Here is an 18,132-nt window from a genome sequence, read left to right as displayed (position 1 = left end):
AATGATTTATTTATTTTACGAGCCTTGACTGTTGTTTTGCCTGCACGTATGTCTGTGAGAGGCTGTCAGATCCTCTGGAATTGGAGTTAGAGACAGTTGTGAGCTGCCACGTGGATGCTGGGAATAGAACCTGGGTCCTCTGGAAAAACACTGAACCATGTCTATAGCCTCTTAAGACTTCCATTTTTAAAAAACACAATTTTGGCCTGGAAGTGTTAGGACCATGGAGGTTCCACAAGCCTGGGGACAAGCAACCAAGATGGCATTGAAACCTCAATAGACCTGTCACATCCCCCTGTGCCTCTGCCCCTACTAAATCCTCTCTGGTCTCCTCCAGCCCTCCCAGAGCAAGCAGGACCCAAACAGTAACAGTAACTGACCTTCCTCGCCAGGCAGCATTTCAGGGCAGATACCCAGGCTAGAGGAGTAGAGGAGCAGTATAAAAGGCTGTCATACTCCGGAGCAACCGTCCCTGCATGCTAGGGACTGGCCTCAGAACCTGGCAATGCAGCAAGGACAGACAGTGCTTGTGGCCTGCCTGCTCTGGAAAATCTTTAGAAGCAAGGTCACAGGTGGTCATCGGATGTCCACCTGGCCTCTTACATAGTTTGCTGGCACCAACACCACCATCGATTCACACCAGCTAGGGGGATCACCCTGAAGGCTGCTGCAAAATATCCCCATTCTTGAAAGGTGGCGTGTACCTCCTGGGCGAGAAACACTATGCAGCTCCGAGGAAAGGTGTGAAAGCTAGTCACTCTGACATATGGGGAATTTAGAGCCTGGGCTGGCCAGAGCACCACGGAACACACACCCTCTGCACAGAAGCAGTTACCTCTTGGTGTTGTAGGCTGTATCCTGAGGGGTTTCTTCCAGGAGAGTCACATAACCCAGTGCACAGGTAAGTATGAACAGCACGGTTAAGGTGTGGGCACGCCTGAATTCAAAACACAAAGGTAGTGTCAGAGCAGAGAGAGGGTCCCCAAGTACTCACCCAGCATAGGAGAGGGCCTGACCTGCACTCCCGAGCTGACTGACCATTCCCATGGGTACCAGAGGGATTGAAGTGTATAGCCTATAGCACAGGTAGATATGGTCACATTACTAACACAAGTTAAACATGAAAGGCTTTCCCCCATTTTCCCTCCAGGACTGAGGACTGAGCCTATGGCCTGACATATGACAGCCTCTACCCAGCTCTTTCCATAGACCTTAAAAAATGTCATCAGCTCCTTGGTTACTTCACTAGTACTAGTGAAGTACTAGTACTAGTATGATCTTCTCATAGGTTTTGAAGTAGCCAATAAGCTAAGGGCGCCCTTGGCTTCTTTTTGTTTTTGTTTTTGTTTTGTTTTTCAAGACAGGATTTCTCTGTGTAGTCCTGGAACCCTATTCACAGACCAGGCTGGCCTCAAATTCACAGAGATACTCCTGCCTCTGCCCGCCAAGTGCCAGGAATGAAAGCCATGTGCTACTATCCTGACTGGGAGTCTATCTTTTATTTCTCTTAATATACCAAGAATATCTGAAAAATAAATAACACCTTTCCCCTGAGGTAAATTTTCACCCTTTCATTTACATATTTACCAAGTACCTCGCCTCCCTAACCTGGGAAAAGTGAAGCAGAAAGGGGGACCCAGAGGCAGGGTATCCATCACCAGACAAACTCACAGCAGGTAGACTTCAGAAATGTCTCAACCAATGGCTGCCGAAGAGCAAGCTCTACCTTGCTGCATGCACCCTGTCTATCTCCCAGCACACGCCGGCACGCACGCACGCACGCACGCACACACGATTCCAGAGGCAGTTATCCTTCCCCTTCCAGAATGTCAGCTTTGTGCAAACGGTGCCTCCTACTCCTCCCTAGTGTGGGCAGACACTGGGATAATCCGGGTCCCATGACCAGGCCCAGGATGAGAGTTGACCTATGTAAATCTTGGGACTTTAGTCACTGCATGGGGCAAGCATGAGGACAAACTGGTTTCTTGCTATGAGTGGAAAATACCCAGTTGTTGTTCCTCCCAAGAGATGACCATGTTCCTCATGCTGAGTGGGTAGAGAGGCAGCCCTGCCAGAACCAACCAGGGAAACATGAAGGTGTTGCCAGGAAAGGGACAGGGCCTGCCCCAGGTCTGCAAGAGGCTCCTAGCTTGTTACACTGGCCTTCCTGGCATACTGATCTGATAGTTAAAAGGTAAGAATTGCCAAATCATGTTTGCTAGATGTGGGCAAACCTAGGCAAGCCCCAGCCACAGTGAGTGACGGCCTACACATGCCTGCAGCTGCAGGAATAAAGAACTACTGTGGATGCACTGGTGAGGTCCGCCTCCATCATCTAGAAGGCTCACTAGAAGCTCCCGGCTCTAGGATTCAAGCACAGACCACCAATGCTCAAATTGTCACAGATTCCAGGCTGGTGGGAGGAGGTTAGAAAGTGGCACTGGGGGGCTGGAGAGATAGCTCTGAGGTTCAGAACACCGACTTTGCTGGAAGGTAGTGACTCACGTCTTTAATTCCAGTACTCGGGAGGCAGAGGCAGGTGGATCTCTGAGTTCAAGGCCAGTCTGGTCTACAGAGTGAGTTCCAGGACAGCCAAGGCAACACAGAGAAACCCTGTCTCAAAAAACCAAACCAAACCAAACAAAATAAAACACACAAGCCACTCTTCCAGAGGACCCATATTGGATCCCTAACACACATACAGCATCCATCAGTCTGGAACTATTAGTCTCAAGGGATCCAATACCCTCTCTGGCTTCCAGGGGCACTGCACATATATGGTACACACACACACACACACACACACACACACACACGCAGGCAGAACATCATCAACACACAGAAAATTTTAAATAAACAAAGTTCTAGGACCGTGCTAGAGTCTGAGCTCTTGTTTAATTTCCTGATAAATCCCCTAAGATAGTAATGGCACTCAGTAGAGGTCTCCAAAATACACACTGAAGAATGACTAAGTGAATAAATGAATATAAAGCAAGAAAGGCAAGCCAGCTACCCACTCCAAGATTTTCTATTAGTGACTATCAACTGTATTGGGGGAGGATGGTGCCTCACTATGTAGACCAGGCAGGTCTCAAACTCACAGAGATTCACCTGCCTCTGTCTCCTGAGTGCCGGAATGGCTTCTCTCCCTTCTAATGCTTCCACAGTCACCAGTGGGCATCATACTGACGAGACGTGTTGGTGGGACCCCCTTGCAGCAGCTGTCCACAACCGGGAAAGGTGCTAACCATATCAGGCCCAGATGCAAAACTATCTCCTACAGCCACCCACTTCCCTGCCACTTCAGCTGTATCTCACCAGAGCCTCAGGTACCACTCCCACTGTGAGCCAGAGATACAAGCCGGCATAGGACAGCGTCCCTCAGAGAACCCTATCTGTGTAATGGCACCTTCTCCCAAGTGAGCCAATCACTTTCAGACCATGCTTCTCTCGCGCTGATTAAATGTGCTCTCAAAGCTACCTGCACTTAGCATCACCAGTACGTATGCATCTGTCTCTGTGCACTCGGCTCTCACTTGTCTATAGGACCCACCCAGGGACTCCAGTATTGCATGAGGGTGGAAACTTGGTCATCATAAGTAAAGAAGGGTAAAGCTTCCCGGAGGTCATGGTGCAGGCCTTTAATCACAACACCCGGGAGGCAGAGGCAGGCGGATCTCTGTGAGGTCCAGGCCAGCCTGGTCTACAGAGTGAGTTCCTGAACAGCCAGCCAGAACTGTTAGAGAAAACCTGTCCCGAACACACACACACACACACACACACACACACACACACACACACACAGGGCAAAACCATTTCTCTCATTTAGTGGGCTCTTTCTGGTGCATGCGTTTTGAGTTATGTCATTTCTTACAAACAAGGAAAGGTGAAGGGTTAGCCCAAGGTCATGGGATCACACATTCGACTGGTCAGCCAGGGCGGTAGCATGGCCCTTCAAAGGAGCCAGGGTACCTGCAATTCCTTGGCACTCACTCCACTAAAAGCAGAGGAGGCGGCCCGACCCCAAAACTTGCCAGGGGCCGAATTGTGCAGGTCAGAATCATCGAAAAGGGTAGCGATGAGCAAAACCTAGCACACAGATATGCCAGACCCATCAGGCCAGTTCAAGGCAATACCACCGGGGAGAAGCAGGGGAAAAACAGAGAGGGAACCTGCACGTTACTTATGTGTGGTGGCGAGGCCTTCCAGAGCTCATCCCGGGGCTCCCCCGACCCGAAAAGCACTCGCCATCTCACACGCAGATGACCACGCGGGGAAGGAGGGTTCCACCCGTTTGCCGGCCGGTGAGCCCCGGTACGCAGCTCCCCCGACTAATCCCGGCCTTGATGGTCCCCGACTCCAACCCAAACAGCCTGTCGCAAGCCCGGACACGACGCGGGGAGTCCCTCACCAAAAGAAGGTGTTGGTGCCATCGTCGTAGACCTCGGACTCGGTGCTGCGGCGACCCTCGAACAGCGGAGACCCGGACCCCGAGCCTCTAGCGACTCTGCGCTCGCCCCTCCGCATGGCGCCCGGCCTGCGCAGCCCCCCAGGCTGCAGGCAGCGGGCAGGGGTCGCGCTGCCGCCCAGCGGGGTCTCCGCGGGAGTGGGGCGGGGCCGTGAGGCATTGTGGGACGCGTAGTGCGCGCCGAGCCGCAGGGCATGCTGGGCGCTGGCACCCTAGGTCCTGAGCTGCGAGCTGGGAGGGACGCGGTCCGGTTGCTAGGAGACCGGCCGCGTGCTCCGCCGGCAGGGAGACTGTTCTAGCAGGTGGCAGAAGACAGGTGTCTGGTGACGCAAAGAAAGAATCAGCTTAAGCTGTTGTGGTGGCCCTAGCATGCGAAATAAGCACTTGGGAGGCTGAGGCAGGAGGACTGCACCAATTCAAGGCCACCCTGGGTTACGTAGACAAACCTTTTTTTTTTTTTTTTTTTTTGGTTTTTCGAGACAGGGTTTCCCTGTAGTTTCTAGAGCCTGTCCTGGAGCTAGCTCTTGTAGACTAGGCTGGCCTCGAACTCAGAGATCCGCCTGCCTCTGCCTCCCGAGTGCTGGGATTAAAGGAGTGCGCCACCACCGCCCGGCGACAAACCTTGTTTTAAAAAAGGGGGGTGGGTGTGCTGGAGTTAACACTGGCTGCTCTTCTAAAGGATCTAGTTCAGTTCTCACACCCCCATGGCAGCTCACAATCTATCGTAACTTAAGTTCCAGTAAGCCCAACGCCCTCTTCTGGCCCCCAGGCACTGCATACAGGTGGTGCACAGATATATACATGCAAGCAAAACACCTATACACATAAAATTTAAAAAAAATAAAAAATAAAATTTTAACCAGATGCGGTGGCAAACGCCTTTAATACCAGCAGCTCAGGAGGCAGAGACAGGAAGATCTGTGTGTGTTTGACGACAATCTGGTCTACATAGTGAGATCCAGATCAGCCACAGCTACTCAGTGAGATTCTCTCCATTTTTAAAATTAATTAATTTACTGTTGCTTTAAATTAACTGGATGAAGTATGCTGGATAGTTGAAAGAGTTCAGAGAGTTGCTGAAAATACATTTCTGCTGTAGGGTAGAAAATGGCTTACCTAAACTTCATGAGGGTGTGGGTTCTTTTTCAGTTTTATGAGTTGTGTTGGTACGTGATGCCGTGGACCTGAAATCCTAGCACTTTGAGGTGGAGGTGAGAAGATCAGGAAGTTTGTGGTCATCCTTCCGTGGGACTAGGAGCCTCTGACAGGTAGGAAGAGAATCTATGAATAAATATTAAAGGTTGCAAATTTCAGCGGGGCAGTAATGGCTCACGCTTTTAATCCCAATAATCCAGAGGCAGGTAGATCTCTGTGAGTTTCAGACAGTCAAGACTACACAGAGAAACACTGTCTCAAAAACAAACAAACCCAAAAAACAACCAGCAAACAAGCAAAACAAAGACAAACAAAAAAGATGGCAAACTTCTGGTTTCTTCTTCACCCCCACCCCCAACTAAAATAAAAGTCTAGCAGTTTAAAATACAGGCCGTGGAGGCTTTTTCTCTGATAGTAGGAGCCCCGGTCTGTAGAGCGGCCTCATCACAAGTTCAAAGCCAGATAAGGACTTGTTTGCCCAAAAGTTGTAGTCTTATTGTGAGCCTGTCAGACTCCCTGTTATTATTCAAACTGACAAAGCATAAATTAGGGGAGGGACACCTCTTTTTTCTTTTATTACCTTTTTACTGCTGCAAACATCTCCTTTATTTTAATCCTTCCATAAAAAGTTGGCAAAGAATGCCACCAGCAATCACACATGTATAGAAGTTCCAGTTTTGTTTTGCTTCTGAAAGGATGTTTAGGGACAATTCGGAATTACAATTTAGTCTTAGATAATAAAGAATTAAAAGTAAGGTCTAAGTTGCTGGTTTCTAAAAGCATTTTTTAAACTTAATAGATCAACTATAGCATATGCTAAATACTCTTTATTTGATATATTTTACATAGACCACAGTAAGTGCCTTTTGATGGTAAAAGGCAGCATCCTTTGACTTAGGGAATTCTAATTAAAATAACACCAATGAGTCAAGAATAGACAGTTGCTTTCTGACCTTTAGCTGTTGCCAGTAACAGCAGGGAGTACAAACTTTACCACAGGCGAGTCTTCTCATTTCTAAGATGGTGACAGAATTTCCCCAGCGTTTAAACATATTCATATGTCCAATTATATAAATTTAATTATAAGACCATTTAGTAGGTTTGAGGTGACACCCCCGTCTTTGTGGAAAGTAGAACTTTAATAATTAGGTCCAATCTTATCTTGAGAAAGGGTGAGCAGTGACAGTGTTTATGCAACGGAATCGTTACTTTTAAAAAAGATCACATCCGCCGGGCGGTGGTGGCGCACGCCTTTAATCCCAGCACTCGGGAGGCAGAGGCAGACGGATCTCTGTGAGTTCGAGGCCAGCCTGGTCTACAAGAGCTAGTTCCAGGACAGGCTCCAAAAACCACAGAGAAACTCTGTCTCGAAAAACCAAAAAAAAAAAAAAAAAAAAAAAAAAAAGATCACATCCACTTTTCTACAAGTCAGCTTTACTTAAATCAGGACTGTCCAACAAAACATTGTTAGCCATTCATGATCTGAATTTAGGGGTATGAATTAAATTAAGGTACACATTAAAAGTCACGAGACATTTGTTTTGTAATAAATAAGGCAGTGGAATTGCTCATTAGCAGCCTTTTTAACTAAGCTATTAGGTACACCCTCTCTCCCTTCTTCTTAATTCCAGCGAAGATCATTTTTGTTTCAGGGATGTACTTTTTGGGACTCTCCAAACATTCCATCAGGGCATCCTCTCCCCAGGTGATGCCTTTGTTCTTGTTGGCATCTGTGTACGAGAATCCAGCTGCCTGACCTGTCTTCCTCCCAAACAGAGCGTGGAGGTTTGGTCCAGTCTTATGCTTGCCTCCCTTTTCCACAGCGTGGCACTGGAACACTTCTGAACAAAAATCTTCTTGCCTTTCTCAACGTCACCCATTTTTATTTATTTATTTATTTTTTTTGTTTTTTGAGACAGGGTTTCTCTGTGGCTTTGGAGCCTGTCCTGGAGCTAGCTCTTGTACACCAGGCTGGTCTCGAACTCACAGAGATCCGCCTGCCTCTGCCTCCCGAGTGCGCCACCCATTTTTAATTCGCTCCCAGGTAATCAACACCACAAACGCTGTGACCCAAAGACCGAGGTGTCTCTCTCTCTCTCTCTCTCTCTCTCTCTCTCTCTCTCTCTCTCTCTCTCTCTCTCTCTCTCTCTCTCTCTCTCTCTCTCTCTCTCTCTCTGTGGTTTTTCGCGACAGGGTTTTGCAGTAGTTTTAGAGCCTGTCCTGGAACTAGCTGTTGTAGATCAGGCTGGCCTTGAACTCACAGAGGTCCACCTGCCTCTGCCTCCTGGGTGCTGGGATTAAAGGCCCTGGTGGGAGGGAGACCCTCTTAAAGATCCTTAAAGTCTTATGCCTAAATTGCTGATATAGTCCAAACTTTTAATCCTTGAATCCAGAGACTGGCTCTGTGAGTTTGGAGGCCAGCATGATTTATATAGTGAGTTCCAGGCCAGTCTGGGCTATATAGTGAGATCCTGTCTCAAACAAAGAACCATCCATCCTTCAAAGAAAGACGGGATTTGGGACTCTTGAGTGCCCCCTGAGTCTGCAGAGGGTCTTTATGAGCCCTATGTGCTCACCCTAAGGAAAGCCTTTCTTTACCAGCTGATTTTGTGTACTGTATCCCAGATTTCCTCTTCAGCTGCTTGTGTCTTTTAATTCTCTAATTGGCAGAGAACAGAACACAGAAGGTACCTCTTGGCTACATCACCAGATTGATGCCAGACTGAGCTACAGGAGACCCTGTCTTTAAAAACAAGAACAAATAAGCAAGTAAACAAACAAAATCACTGGTTATCTCAAAGGAAGGCAGAACCATGGTCCCTTTACTCTACTAGTCCTTTCTCTCTTTTCTTGGAGCGAAAAGCAAAAGGGCCACCTCAACTGTACGCATTTGATGTCATGCTCAGTTCATGTTTCTCCCAGAATTTTTAAAATCATTTAAACTAGGAATTAAAACAAAACTCAAAAACCACCATATAATCTTTTTTTACAATGTAAAAAAATTACACTTAGTTGGGGAGAATTAGGGTTGTAAATTGGGAAAAGAAATTTAAGCAATCTTGTCAATGCACTGCCTACTTCAGAATTTAAAGGCAAGAGCACCGTGGACACAGTGAATTTCTTCTCAAACTGGCAATGTCTAGGTTTCAAGGAAATAAAGTTATAGCTAGTGGCATACACCTTTAGTCTCAGCACTCAAGAGGCAGAGGCAGGACAGCCAGAGGCCAGGCTACAAAGTGAGACTTTGTCTCAAAAGAGAGGAAGAAAGTAGTTACATGTGGAAAAAGAAACTCAGAGACAAGTTTCTAGGATGAAATATTTTCTTGTGAGAACAAGAAGACCCAGCTCATGCTTCTGTAAAACTGCATTTGAAAACAAAAACAAAAACAAACAAAAAGGCTACAGCTGTAGAACTCTACGATGGAGTAGAGTTACTGTGTTTCAGATCCTGATCCAATTATCTTGGGCTGTCTTTAATATCCTCAAACCATTCATTCCCCACCTCTGTATTTAACCTAACACCCTTTTTTGACCATTGGGTAAAAAAGAATACATACCTGAGGGATGTAGTCTTTGTTGATCACTATCCTATAACAAACCCACAACTAATAATATTATCAGCATCTTAAGGGTGTACCAGAGATTGCCCTCCTTTGTAGTAGCCTGTTTAACTGTGGTCCCCACCAGTGTATTTAGAAAATGCAGTAGCAATCCCGTGGGGGGGAAGTGCCAAATGGCACCTTCAAAAAAAGCATAAAGCATTTGAATTAGAAGGAAAAGCAACTGCGTGAGATTTGAAGTCGTTTATTTATGATGTTAAGTAAACAAATAAAAACACAGCTAAAACTGTTTTTTAAATAAGGAGTGTATGTGTGTATGCTCGTGCAAGAATATGGTTGTGCATGCGGAAGCCAGAGGGTCAAGATTTGGGATCTGGTTCTTGCCTTCCATCTGTACAAAATATTAAAGTTGAGTTTTTTCTATCAGCTACTATAAATCTGTGTTTAAAACAAGAAATCCAAGTTATTTCATCTCCCCTACCTTATAAAACATTTATGCAATTATCTTAACCCCCCCACCTCCACCCACCCTACCCACTCCTGTAAAGCCTTCCTTTCCTCGCAGGCTTCATGCCTCCAGAAACTGATGTCTGGAGCAGTGACTCCTTTCTCCTTTCCTTCATTTCTTTTGCAGCAGATGCCTTTAAAATCGGCCAGTCTTGAAAGACAGAGGTCAGACCCCAGACAATATTAAGCCCAACGATAGGAGGAAAAAGACCACTGACTCAAATCATCATGGTCAAATTGATTAAAACAAGCAATTAGTTAAAGCAAACTTTTTTTATTTCTGAATACGGGCTGTCAACCCCTAAGGTGATATTTGAGAGGTCACCCCTGGATGTGAGGAAGACAAGGCTTTTATAGCTCAAGGGTAGGGGGTTTCCCCGAATGGAGGATTTGGCAGGCAAAATAGGGGTTACAGGAGCAGAACATAAGCACAACCAGTCAGTCCTAATGACCTCCTCAAACAAAGACATGATTGCGAGGTGGGCATAACAAGAAAGTCAGAACAACAGGTGGTCATAACAAGGTGGTCATAGGGGGTCAGATAACCTTTTGAAACAAAAGTAGGGTTGAAAGATGGCTATAAACAACTTTTTGAAACAAAGACGTGATTGCCATTCCTGGAACAGGCAGTACAGAACCATGTGTAGTCAAGGTTACAAGTGGGGCACAGTTCAATCCTTGAGAAACAGGTTTAATCATAAACAGAAATGAACCTAGTTTGTCTTTATTATAAGATGGCTTTTAGGGCTGGAGAGGTTGCTCAGAGGTTAAGAGCACTTACTGCTCTTCTAGAGGTCCTGATTTCAATTGCCAGCAACCACATGGTGGCTCGCAACCTTCTCTAATGGGATCTGGTACCCTCCTTCTGGCTTGCAAGGATACACACAGGCAGAACACTATACATAATAAATAAATAAATCTTTTAAAAATATTTATTTATTTATTTATTATGTATACAATATTCTGTCTGTGTATGCCTGCAGGCCAGAAGAGGGCACCAGACCTCATCACAGATGGTTGTGAGCCACCATGTGGTTGCTGGGAATTGAACTCAGGACCTTCGGAAGAGCAGGCAATGCTCTTAACTACTGAGCCATCTCTCCAGCCCCAAAATAAATCTTAAAAAGAAAAAAAGAAAGAAAGAATAAGATGGCTTTTAAGCCTAAGATGGAGGCAGACTGGTTCTTCATCACCACTATAATAGAATAACAATTGAGTGCTCTTACTGTCTCCAACTGTTTGCTCCTAAGAGCACAGTCAAGGTTAAGGTACCGTTGTTGAGAGACTTCAAGTAGAGTGGTGGTCACTATAGGCTAGCTGGCTCTTAAGGAGAAGCTAGCTCTCCAAGAGACCCCTCCTGTGTCTGCCTATTATCTCAGCCAGAGGCGTACTAGGATTACAGCCGCATGCCACAGAATGCAGCTTCTTACATGGGTTGCAGGTATCAAATTAGGGTCCTCAGGTTTGTGCAACTAGTACTTTTACCTTCTGAGCCATCTCCCTGGCCCCTAGGTAGGTTTCTATTGTGACAGGGTCTCCCTAGGTACCCCCAACTGACTTGCAACTCACCATGTAGTCCAGACTGGCTAGCAATCCCAATGCCACAGGCTTCCAAGTGTTGAGATTACAGGTTGGTATCATCCTCAGCCTCATTTGAGCAGGGTTTTGACAGTGATTCCATTTGGATTCTCTCAGCAGTAGTTGGCCCATAGGCTGAAGACACAGCTTCATGCCAAGGCTTTCGAAACTGGACTTCTTACTACACCCTAGGAAATTTCAGGATGAGTCAGTATGAAGTAAATTTGGACTTAAGAAGAGAATTTAACACAGACTTACACATGATTGGGGGTAAGTAACAGGCTTACAGGGAATAGAAAAGTACCCGCCCAAGTGGGAATGTGGGTCTCTCCAGACAGTCCCCCTTAAGTATCTTTACAGTGGCCATGTAAGATGTTGGTGTCATCTGAAGTTCCATCTCAAAGGGTTGCTAAGGGATTTAAATGTGGCCATAAAGCAGTTCCTGATGTGCACTGGACAGGACAGTATAGCAGCTGATAAGGTAAAACACTAGACTAGGTCTCAAGGGTTGCATGGAGGTTTCTTGTTTGTTTTGGTTTTGAAGACAGGTTTTCTCTGTGTAACAGCTCTTGTTGTCCTGGAACTCTCTTTGTGGACCAGGCTGGCCTTGAACTCACAGATACCTGTCTGCCTCTGCCTCCTGAGTGCTGGGATCAAAGGTGTGCAACCTCATGCCCAGCTGCATGGAGCTTTTACTGTAAACTTTTGTCTTTTTTTTTTTTTTTTTTTTTTTGGTTTTTTTCGAGACAGGGTTTCTCTGCAGCTTTAGAGCCTGTCCTGGAGCTAGCTCTTGTAGACCAGGCTGGTCTCGAACTCACAGAGATCCGCCTGCCTCTGCCTCCCGAGTGCTGGGATTAAAGGCGTGCGCCACCACCGCCCGGCTAACTTTTGTCTTTGAAACTCAGAAATTTTCAGGTTCCAATGTGAGAAAGAAGTAAGCCCGTATTCTAAGGTCATATACACTCAGGGTTTAAGCATGGGTCATTGTTATTTTAACATTGTTATTTGAAATTACTTCTGTATAAAAGAAGTACATTGCTTTTATGCAGCCAGTCTTCACAACAAAAGTCAGTTGTGCCGGAATTCTTAACTTTCAGCTAGGGAGAGGCTCCTTTCCCTTCCCATGTCTCCTTACATTTTCCCCTGTCTTTCTAGCCTGCTTCAATGTTTACAACTTTTAACAGTTAAAATACTCAACACCTGAATACTGAACCTTGCTCGATGCACAGATGTGTGAGTCTTCTGGTGAGTGCTTGCCTCTGGGCCCCCTGCCGCCCACTGCTCTGATCCGGTTTGGCCCTACGCATCGTGTAGGCCCTGTGTTACCGGTGGGAGTGCGAGTGGACACTACGGGGCTACAAAGCAGGGCAGGGCTGTGCCTCAGTTTCCATCCTGTAAGGGGCCTTGAAGCAGCTGAGAGCGTGATGGGGTAGGCGGCGCCAAGACTGCATTGTCTGGGACTGAGACAATGGCCTGTCACAATTTGGCGAGGAGGTGATGTCATGCCACGCTAGGTAAGAGTCCAGCACTGGTCGGCAGGCTTACCCTGCCCAAAGACAGCTCCTTCCGAGCCATCCTCCAGCGCCCACTTCTTTAAACTCCCTTCCGAGTTCCCTTGAAGGGAGATAGCTTTCCTAGTGTGGGTGTTTCTCCTGCGCAGAGACCGAGATCCTTCCTCCGAGGCACTGCTGGAGTGAGGCTACCTTTTCAGAGTGTAAAGACAGAATCAACCATTCTGTTCGGCGAGGGACGGAGCCAAGGGCTGGCAGGCTCGGGGGCGTCGTCTGGGGCGGGCCTCGGTCCTCTCGGTGGGCAGTTTGGGGCCGGCCCAGGGTCAAGAGGAGGGGTTTCGGGTGGACTGAGATGACGGCCTGTAGGCGGGGTTGGGGATCAAGGGGCGGGATGAAGGGCGTGGCCAGGCTCTGAGAGGCTGGTGGGCGAGGTGGGCGAGCGGTTCGAGGGCGGAGCCGAACTGCTTAGGGGCCGGGCCCCCGCAGCTCGTCGGCGTTGGGTAGTGCAAGTCCCGGAAAGGGCGTGGTCTGCGAGGGCGCGTCCACTTTTAGTCGGACCACGTGCAAATGTAAGGCGACCTGTTATGGAAAAATTCTCCCAAGTTTCCAACGCTTTACAGGTCTTCACAACTCTTGAATTTTATCTTTGCACCTTGTTTAGAAACAGAGATGCTGAACCGCGGGAATTTTAGCGACCTCCTCTCCCAACACTTTACAGGATCACGAATCTTCTACGTGAACACCAGGATTCTGCTGGCGCTCCCTCTGCTTGTAGGTTCGCCCCGGCGTCTCACCTCCATCTTGTCTGCAGGCTGCGAATACCTGCAGTCCCTAGGGAATGGGACATCGAGTGGCCTTTTCTCAGCTTTGAAGCCTCACGTCAGAGACCCAAGACTCAGGAGCCAGGCAGGGCTTAAAGGAAATGGCCAGTTCCGGCCTTACCCTGGGAAGGAGGGCGCCAAAGCTCACATGGGCGTGGTCTGGCCTGCCATCAGAGGGCAAGGTTTCCTTAGGCCCAGGGAGTCACATTGATGGTGGGAAATAGTACAACACTGGCGGAAATGTTCTCTAAAAATACCCTTACAAGGAAAAAAGAGAAAGCCTGTGTAGGGGAACAATGGCTGGTTTCTATTGGTGTGGTAAATCTATAAAGCTGAATGGATTACAGAAAAGTCATTCCCAGCACACGGGCCACCTGAGAGTTTGGTTTTGGTTTTGTTTTTTTAAGGAGCAAAGTAAAGAAACCAAGGAGTCCCTGTAGGAAGGCCTCACCCTATCTGTAAAAAACACAAGGCCTGCTTCAGAAAAATAGACCTGATACGCAAGCGACCTGAGAGATGGTTAGGTCTCCCCTTGCATGGAACAAGGTTGGGAAGCAGCCCAGAGAGAGAACGGGAAGCAGGGTCTTGGAGGCACCCAGTTCCACTCAGAGGCTTGGTCAGAAAATCAGAATATATTTACATCCAAGTCATCAGGATTGAGAGGCACATACCAGAAGGGCTGGAGGTCCCGAGGTCAAGGGGGAAAGCAGACAGTACTTACTCCTGTCTGGAGTTTCACTGCCCTCTGGAGCCCTGCTGGCCTTGTCCTCCTGATCCACAGAGAGGCCATTGGATCCTGGTTAGCAGCAGGTGCCTCTTGTACTTTGGCCCTTGGAAGGCACCAAGATTTGTAGGTGGAGAAATGAGGAAGGAGTAGAAAGGGAAGAGCCGGAGCCTCATGTGGCCTGGGCCAAAGTTCTCTACCTGGAAAGGCAGGGCAGCACAACCAACAGCCAAGGAGGCTGGGCCACACACCACAGCAGGGCCTCATCCATGACCGGTCCCTTCTACCTCAACTGCACCCCGAACAGAGACCAAAGAATGTATCAAGTCTGGGAAAAGATTTGTAATACTAGATCATGATATGCTAATAAAGTAATTTAATAGTAAGCATCAAATAGATTGTGTGTGTGTGTGTGGTAGAAAATGTAAAAGAAACAAACTTGAGGAAGAATCAATGAATTAACTTATACAGACAAATATCAACTTGTGAACCTGCTTTTCCAGCATTTTCATATTTCTCAACTTAGTTGAAATTTCATGCTTTTCATTAAAAGCATTTTTCTATATTCTCATGAACTGTGGTGGATGGGATGGAGCCCTGACCTCTGGTTTGTTATGCAGCAACTTATGTTAGGACGCCAGTCCTAAAGCAAAATTTTGTTTATTTTATTTTTTAGAGACAGGATCTTACTCTAGCCTTACCTATCTCGTGGAAGTGCCCACATTCAGGGAAGTGAGTACAGCCAGGGCCGTTCTTAGCACTCTGATCTGGAGAGAAGTTGAGCCAGTCTTTTTTAGACATCAATCCCCAAGACTGATCAACAGCCTCAGAACTGTTTCTGGTGATGCATGTTAGCCTTGCTTCCTATAACTACTCTGAGAGGGAAAATTCAAAATTATATATATATGTGTGTGTGTGTGTGTGTGTGTGTGTGTGTGTTTTGTATCCAAGATTGTAAACCATCTAGATGTTCAGTAACAGGAACAATTTGAGTAAACATAGTTTGTTTCACTCACTAAATCTTAGGCTCCTGCCTGGTTGGTGGTGCATATTGGAAATCCCAGGAAGCTAATGCAGGAGGAACACTGCAAGTTCCAGGCCAGGATGGGCTTTATAGTAAGTTTTAGTGAGACTTCATCTCAGACAATGAAAGAAGAAAGAAATAGAGAGGATGGGGGTGGGGAGCTGGTGTCCTGGGCAGGTTCAAGTGAGACCTGGCAGAAAGACAAACAGCTGTAGTATGCGTGGGTCTTAGTCTGGATCAGCCCTTGCAGATTCTCTTACAGGTTGTTTGAGACTGTCTGTAGGTTGAGAAGGTACTGAACGGTCCTACTTTCTTCCTTAGGAAAACAGAACACATTCTCCAGGCTTCTTTGCCTTTGTATAGTTATGTGACCAGACATGGGAGGGATGGGGTACCCTCCGTTCTTCTCTTTTTCTTCTGGTTGAGTGTGGATGCAATACTAAACAATTGAGCAGCCTTCTTAGGGAGGAATGACAGTTTCCTGCTGAAGGACTACACGTTCCAGCGTCCCTTGCAGACTACAGAAGTAATTTCTACCCCTGTAAGGGGCCACCTCCCATTTCCCTCGGTAGGCATTGTGGCCATCCACACATGTGGGTGACATGATGTCCCCTTGCTGTGAATAAAACCTCTCTTTCTGCCTTCTGTCTCTCAACAGCTGCCTTTTAAAACAATCTAACAAAGGGAATAAAGACCAAGTGTTTAAAGTGGCAAAACCTAGTAAAGAAAACCTGAGCCCTTGAAAATTATGGAGTGAACATATTAGTCCTCATTATCCAACTCTGGACTTCCTTTTTAGGAAAGAAAATACAGAAATGTGTGTAAGCCACTACCATTTCCATTCATTACCCATATACTAGTATGTCCTTCTGGGTTGGCTTCATTCCTTACACAGTGTGGTGTTTGAATAGGAAAGACTCATATATTTGAATGCTTAGCCACCAGGGATTGGAGCTTTTTGATAGGATTAGGTGTGGCCTTGGGGAAGGAAGTGTGTCTCTGGGGGTTCTCTCTGTTTCTGCTTTGGGATCGAGATGTAGTTCTCAACTGCTGTACCAATAGTACATCGTGGTAGTGCTCCCTGCCATGATGATAATAACTAAACCTCTGAAAGTGTGAGCAAGCTCCCAGCTTGCTTTTCTTTTGTTTGTTTGTTTGTTTGTTTGAGACAGGGTTTCTCTGTGTAGCCCTGTCTGTCCTGGAACTAGCTCTTATAGACCAGGCTGGTCTTGAACTCACAGAGATCCACCTGCCTCTGCCTCCCAAGTGCTGGAATTAAAGGTGTGCGCCACTACCGCCCGGCTTCCAGTCTTCTTTTGTAAGAATTGCCTTGGTCGTCCTGATGAGGAGCAAAAGGAGGGAGATCATGAGCAAGGAAGTCAGGACCGTGAGGAGTGCTTTCACCCATTGAGACGGTGGGACAGATCTAACGGACAACCACCAAGTCCAGTTGGAATGGGACTGATGGAACAGGGGACCAAACCGGACTCTCTGAATGTGGCTGACGGTGGAGGAGGACTGAGAAACCAAGGACAACGGCGATGAGCTTGAACTCTACAGCATGGACGGGCTCACTGTGAGCCTTGTCAGTTTGGTTGCTCACCTTCCTGGACTTAGGGGGAGCTGGGAGGACCTTGGACTTAACATAGTGAAGGGAACCCTGATGGCTCTTTGGCTTGGAGAGGGGCGGAGTGGGGGTATGGGTGGAAGGGAGGGGAGGGAAGGGGGAGGAGGAGGGGAGGAGATGGGAATTTTTAATAAAAAAAATGAGAAAAAAAAAAGAATTGCCTTGGTTATGGTGTCTCTTCAAAGCAACAGGACAGTGACAAAGACAGGGTTACACAGTCTGCTCTCTCTCCCTCTCCCTTCCCCTTCTCTAGTTTCTGGTTTTTTTTTTTTTTTTTCTCTTTGATCACTCACAGTTCAGTCCTGGAGCCTGTTGCTGCCACTACAAAGAAGTAGGAGCGTGTCACTCTTCCGAGAACCCTGAGCAAGTATCCATCAGCTCAGTGTCTGAACTGCAGGAGACTAAAACATGGTGACACAGTGTTGAGCAGGTGACATTGCGTGCTTTCTGGCTGCCAGCCACCCTGTGAGACCTTCAGAGATCCTGTCCTGACTATCAGCCTCCTTCCTGTTTCCTCCGCTTCTTATTGGTTTTCAGACATGGCAGGTGTCATGTGTGTAATGGCATTTATAGCTCAGTGTCCTCTGTCCCCTCCCTGGGGGAGGCCATTCACCCCCTGCCAGCTTCAGCGTCCTCAGGCTGCTCGCGCTTGTGGGTCACTCTGAGGCTGCTCATAGTTTTCTCCAGCAGCTGCCTCCTTGCAGGCTTCACAGCAGGGCTCATAGTCTCAGGGCCACCCCAAGACTTCAAGGTTTCAGGTCACCACAGGAGCCCAGGTGTGAGAAGAGAGTTCCTTTTGGAATCTATCTTGCCACGCCCTCACCCCTTTCCTCTCTTGGGAGTCAACAGTACATTTGAAGGGTCAGAAATGTCTTGGGGACAGGTGCTACGGAGTACCTGTCTGTTAAGTCATCTATGTTACCCCTCTGGAAAGGGGCGGGTGTCACAGACCCCACCTTACAGTCAATGCATCCCTGCAGGGAGGATGATAGGGATCGAGATGTAGTTCAGTGCTCTTCTGCCCCCTTGCCCACCCTCACCCCTGAAAGGAAGGTATTGGGGTTGCAGGACACTGGAAGGGATTTTCTTGGCGGGTCTGCGGCTGGCTCCTCCTCTGCACACTAGGGCAAGCTATCGGAGGAGAGGGCGGGGCAAAT

The 18,132-nt window shown here is 47.4% G+C and overlaps 1 protein-coding gene and 1 pseudogene across 4 annotated transcripts in view; both read right to left on the bottom strand.

The window, feature by feature from the left end:
- Nucleotides 1–14,450, bottom strand: part of Ptdss2 (phosphatidylserine synthase 2) — a 35,333-nt gene extending 20,883 nt beyond the window's left edge. Inside the window, exons 1-5 of one of the 4 annotated variants that reach the window (XM_038323468.2) lie at nt 14,322–14,450; nt 11,260–11,456; nt 6,204–6,311; nt 5,585–5,749; nt 836–937 (exon numbers count right to left, since the gene is read on the bottom strand). In XM_038323468.2, the coding sequence (XP_038179396.1) occupies nt 836–937; nt 5,585–5,595 (113 nt within the window). In that variant the 5' untranslated portion in view covers nt 5,596–5,749; nt 6,204–6,311; nt 11,260–11,456; nt 14,322–14,450. Of the gene's footprint in view, nt 1–835; nt 938–4,411; nt 4,641–5,584; nt 5,750–6,203; nt 6,312–11,259; nt 11,463–14,321 lie in introns of those variants that run through there. The other 3 variants (XM_038323460.2, XM_042054790.1, XM_038323453.2) reach the window with 3 other exon arrangements.
- LOC119810144 lies at nt 7,021–7,503 on the bottom strand (annotated as a pseudogene).
- Nucleotides 14,451–18,132: the final 3,682 nt, after the last annotated feature.

The sequence above is a fragment of the Arvicola amphibius genome, chromosome 1 (assembly GCF_903992535.2).
Source record: "Arvicola amphibius chromosome 1, mArvAmp1.2, whole genome shotgun sequence".
NCBI lineage: Eukaryota > Metazoa > Chordata > Mammalia > Rodentia > Cricetidae > Arvicola > Arvicola amphibius.
The sequence above is the reverse complement of the archived record's forward strand: the minus strand, read 5'-3'. Positions and strand labels throughout refer to the sequence as shown.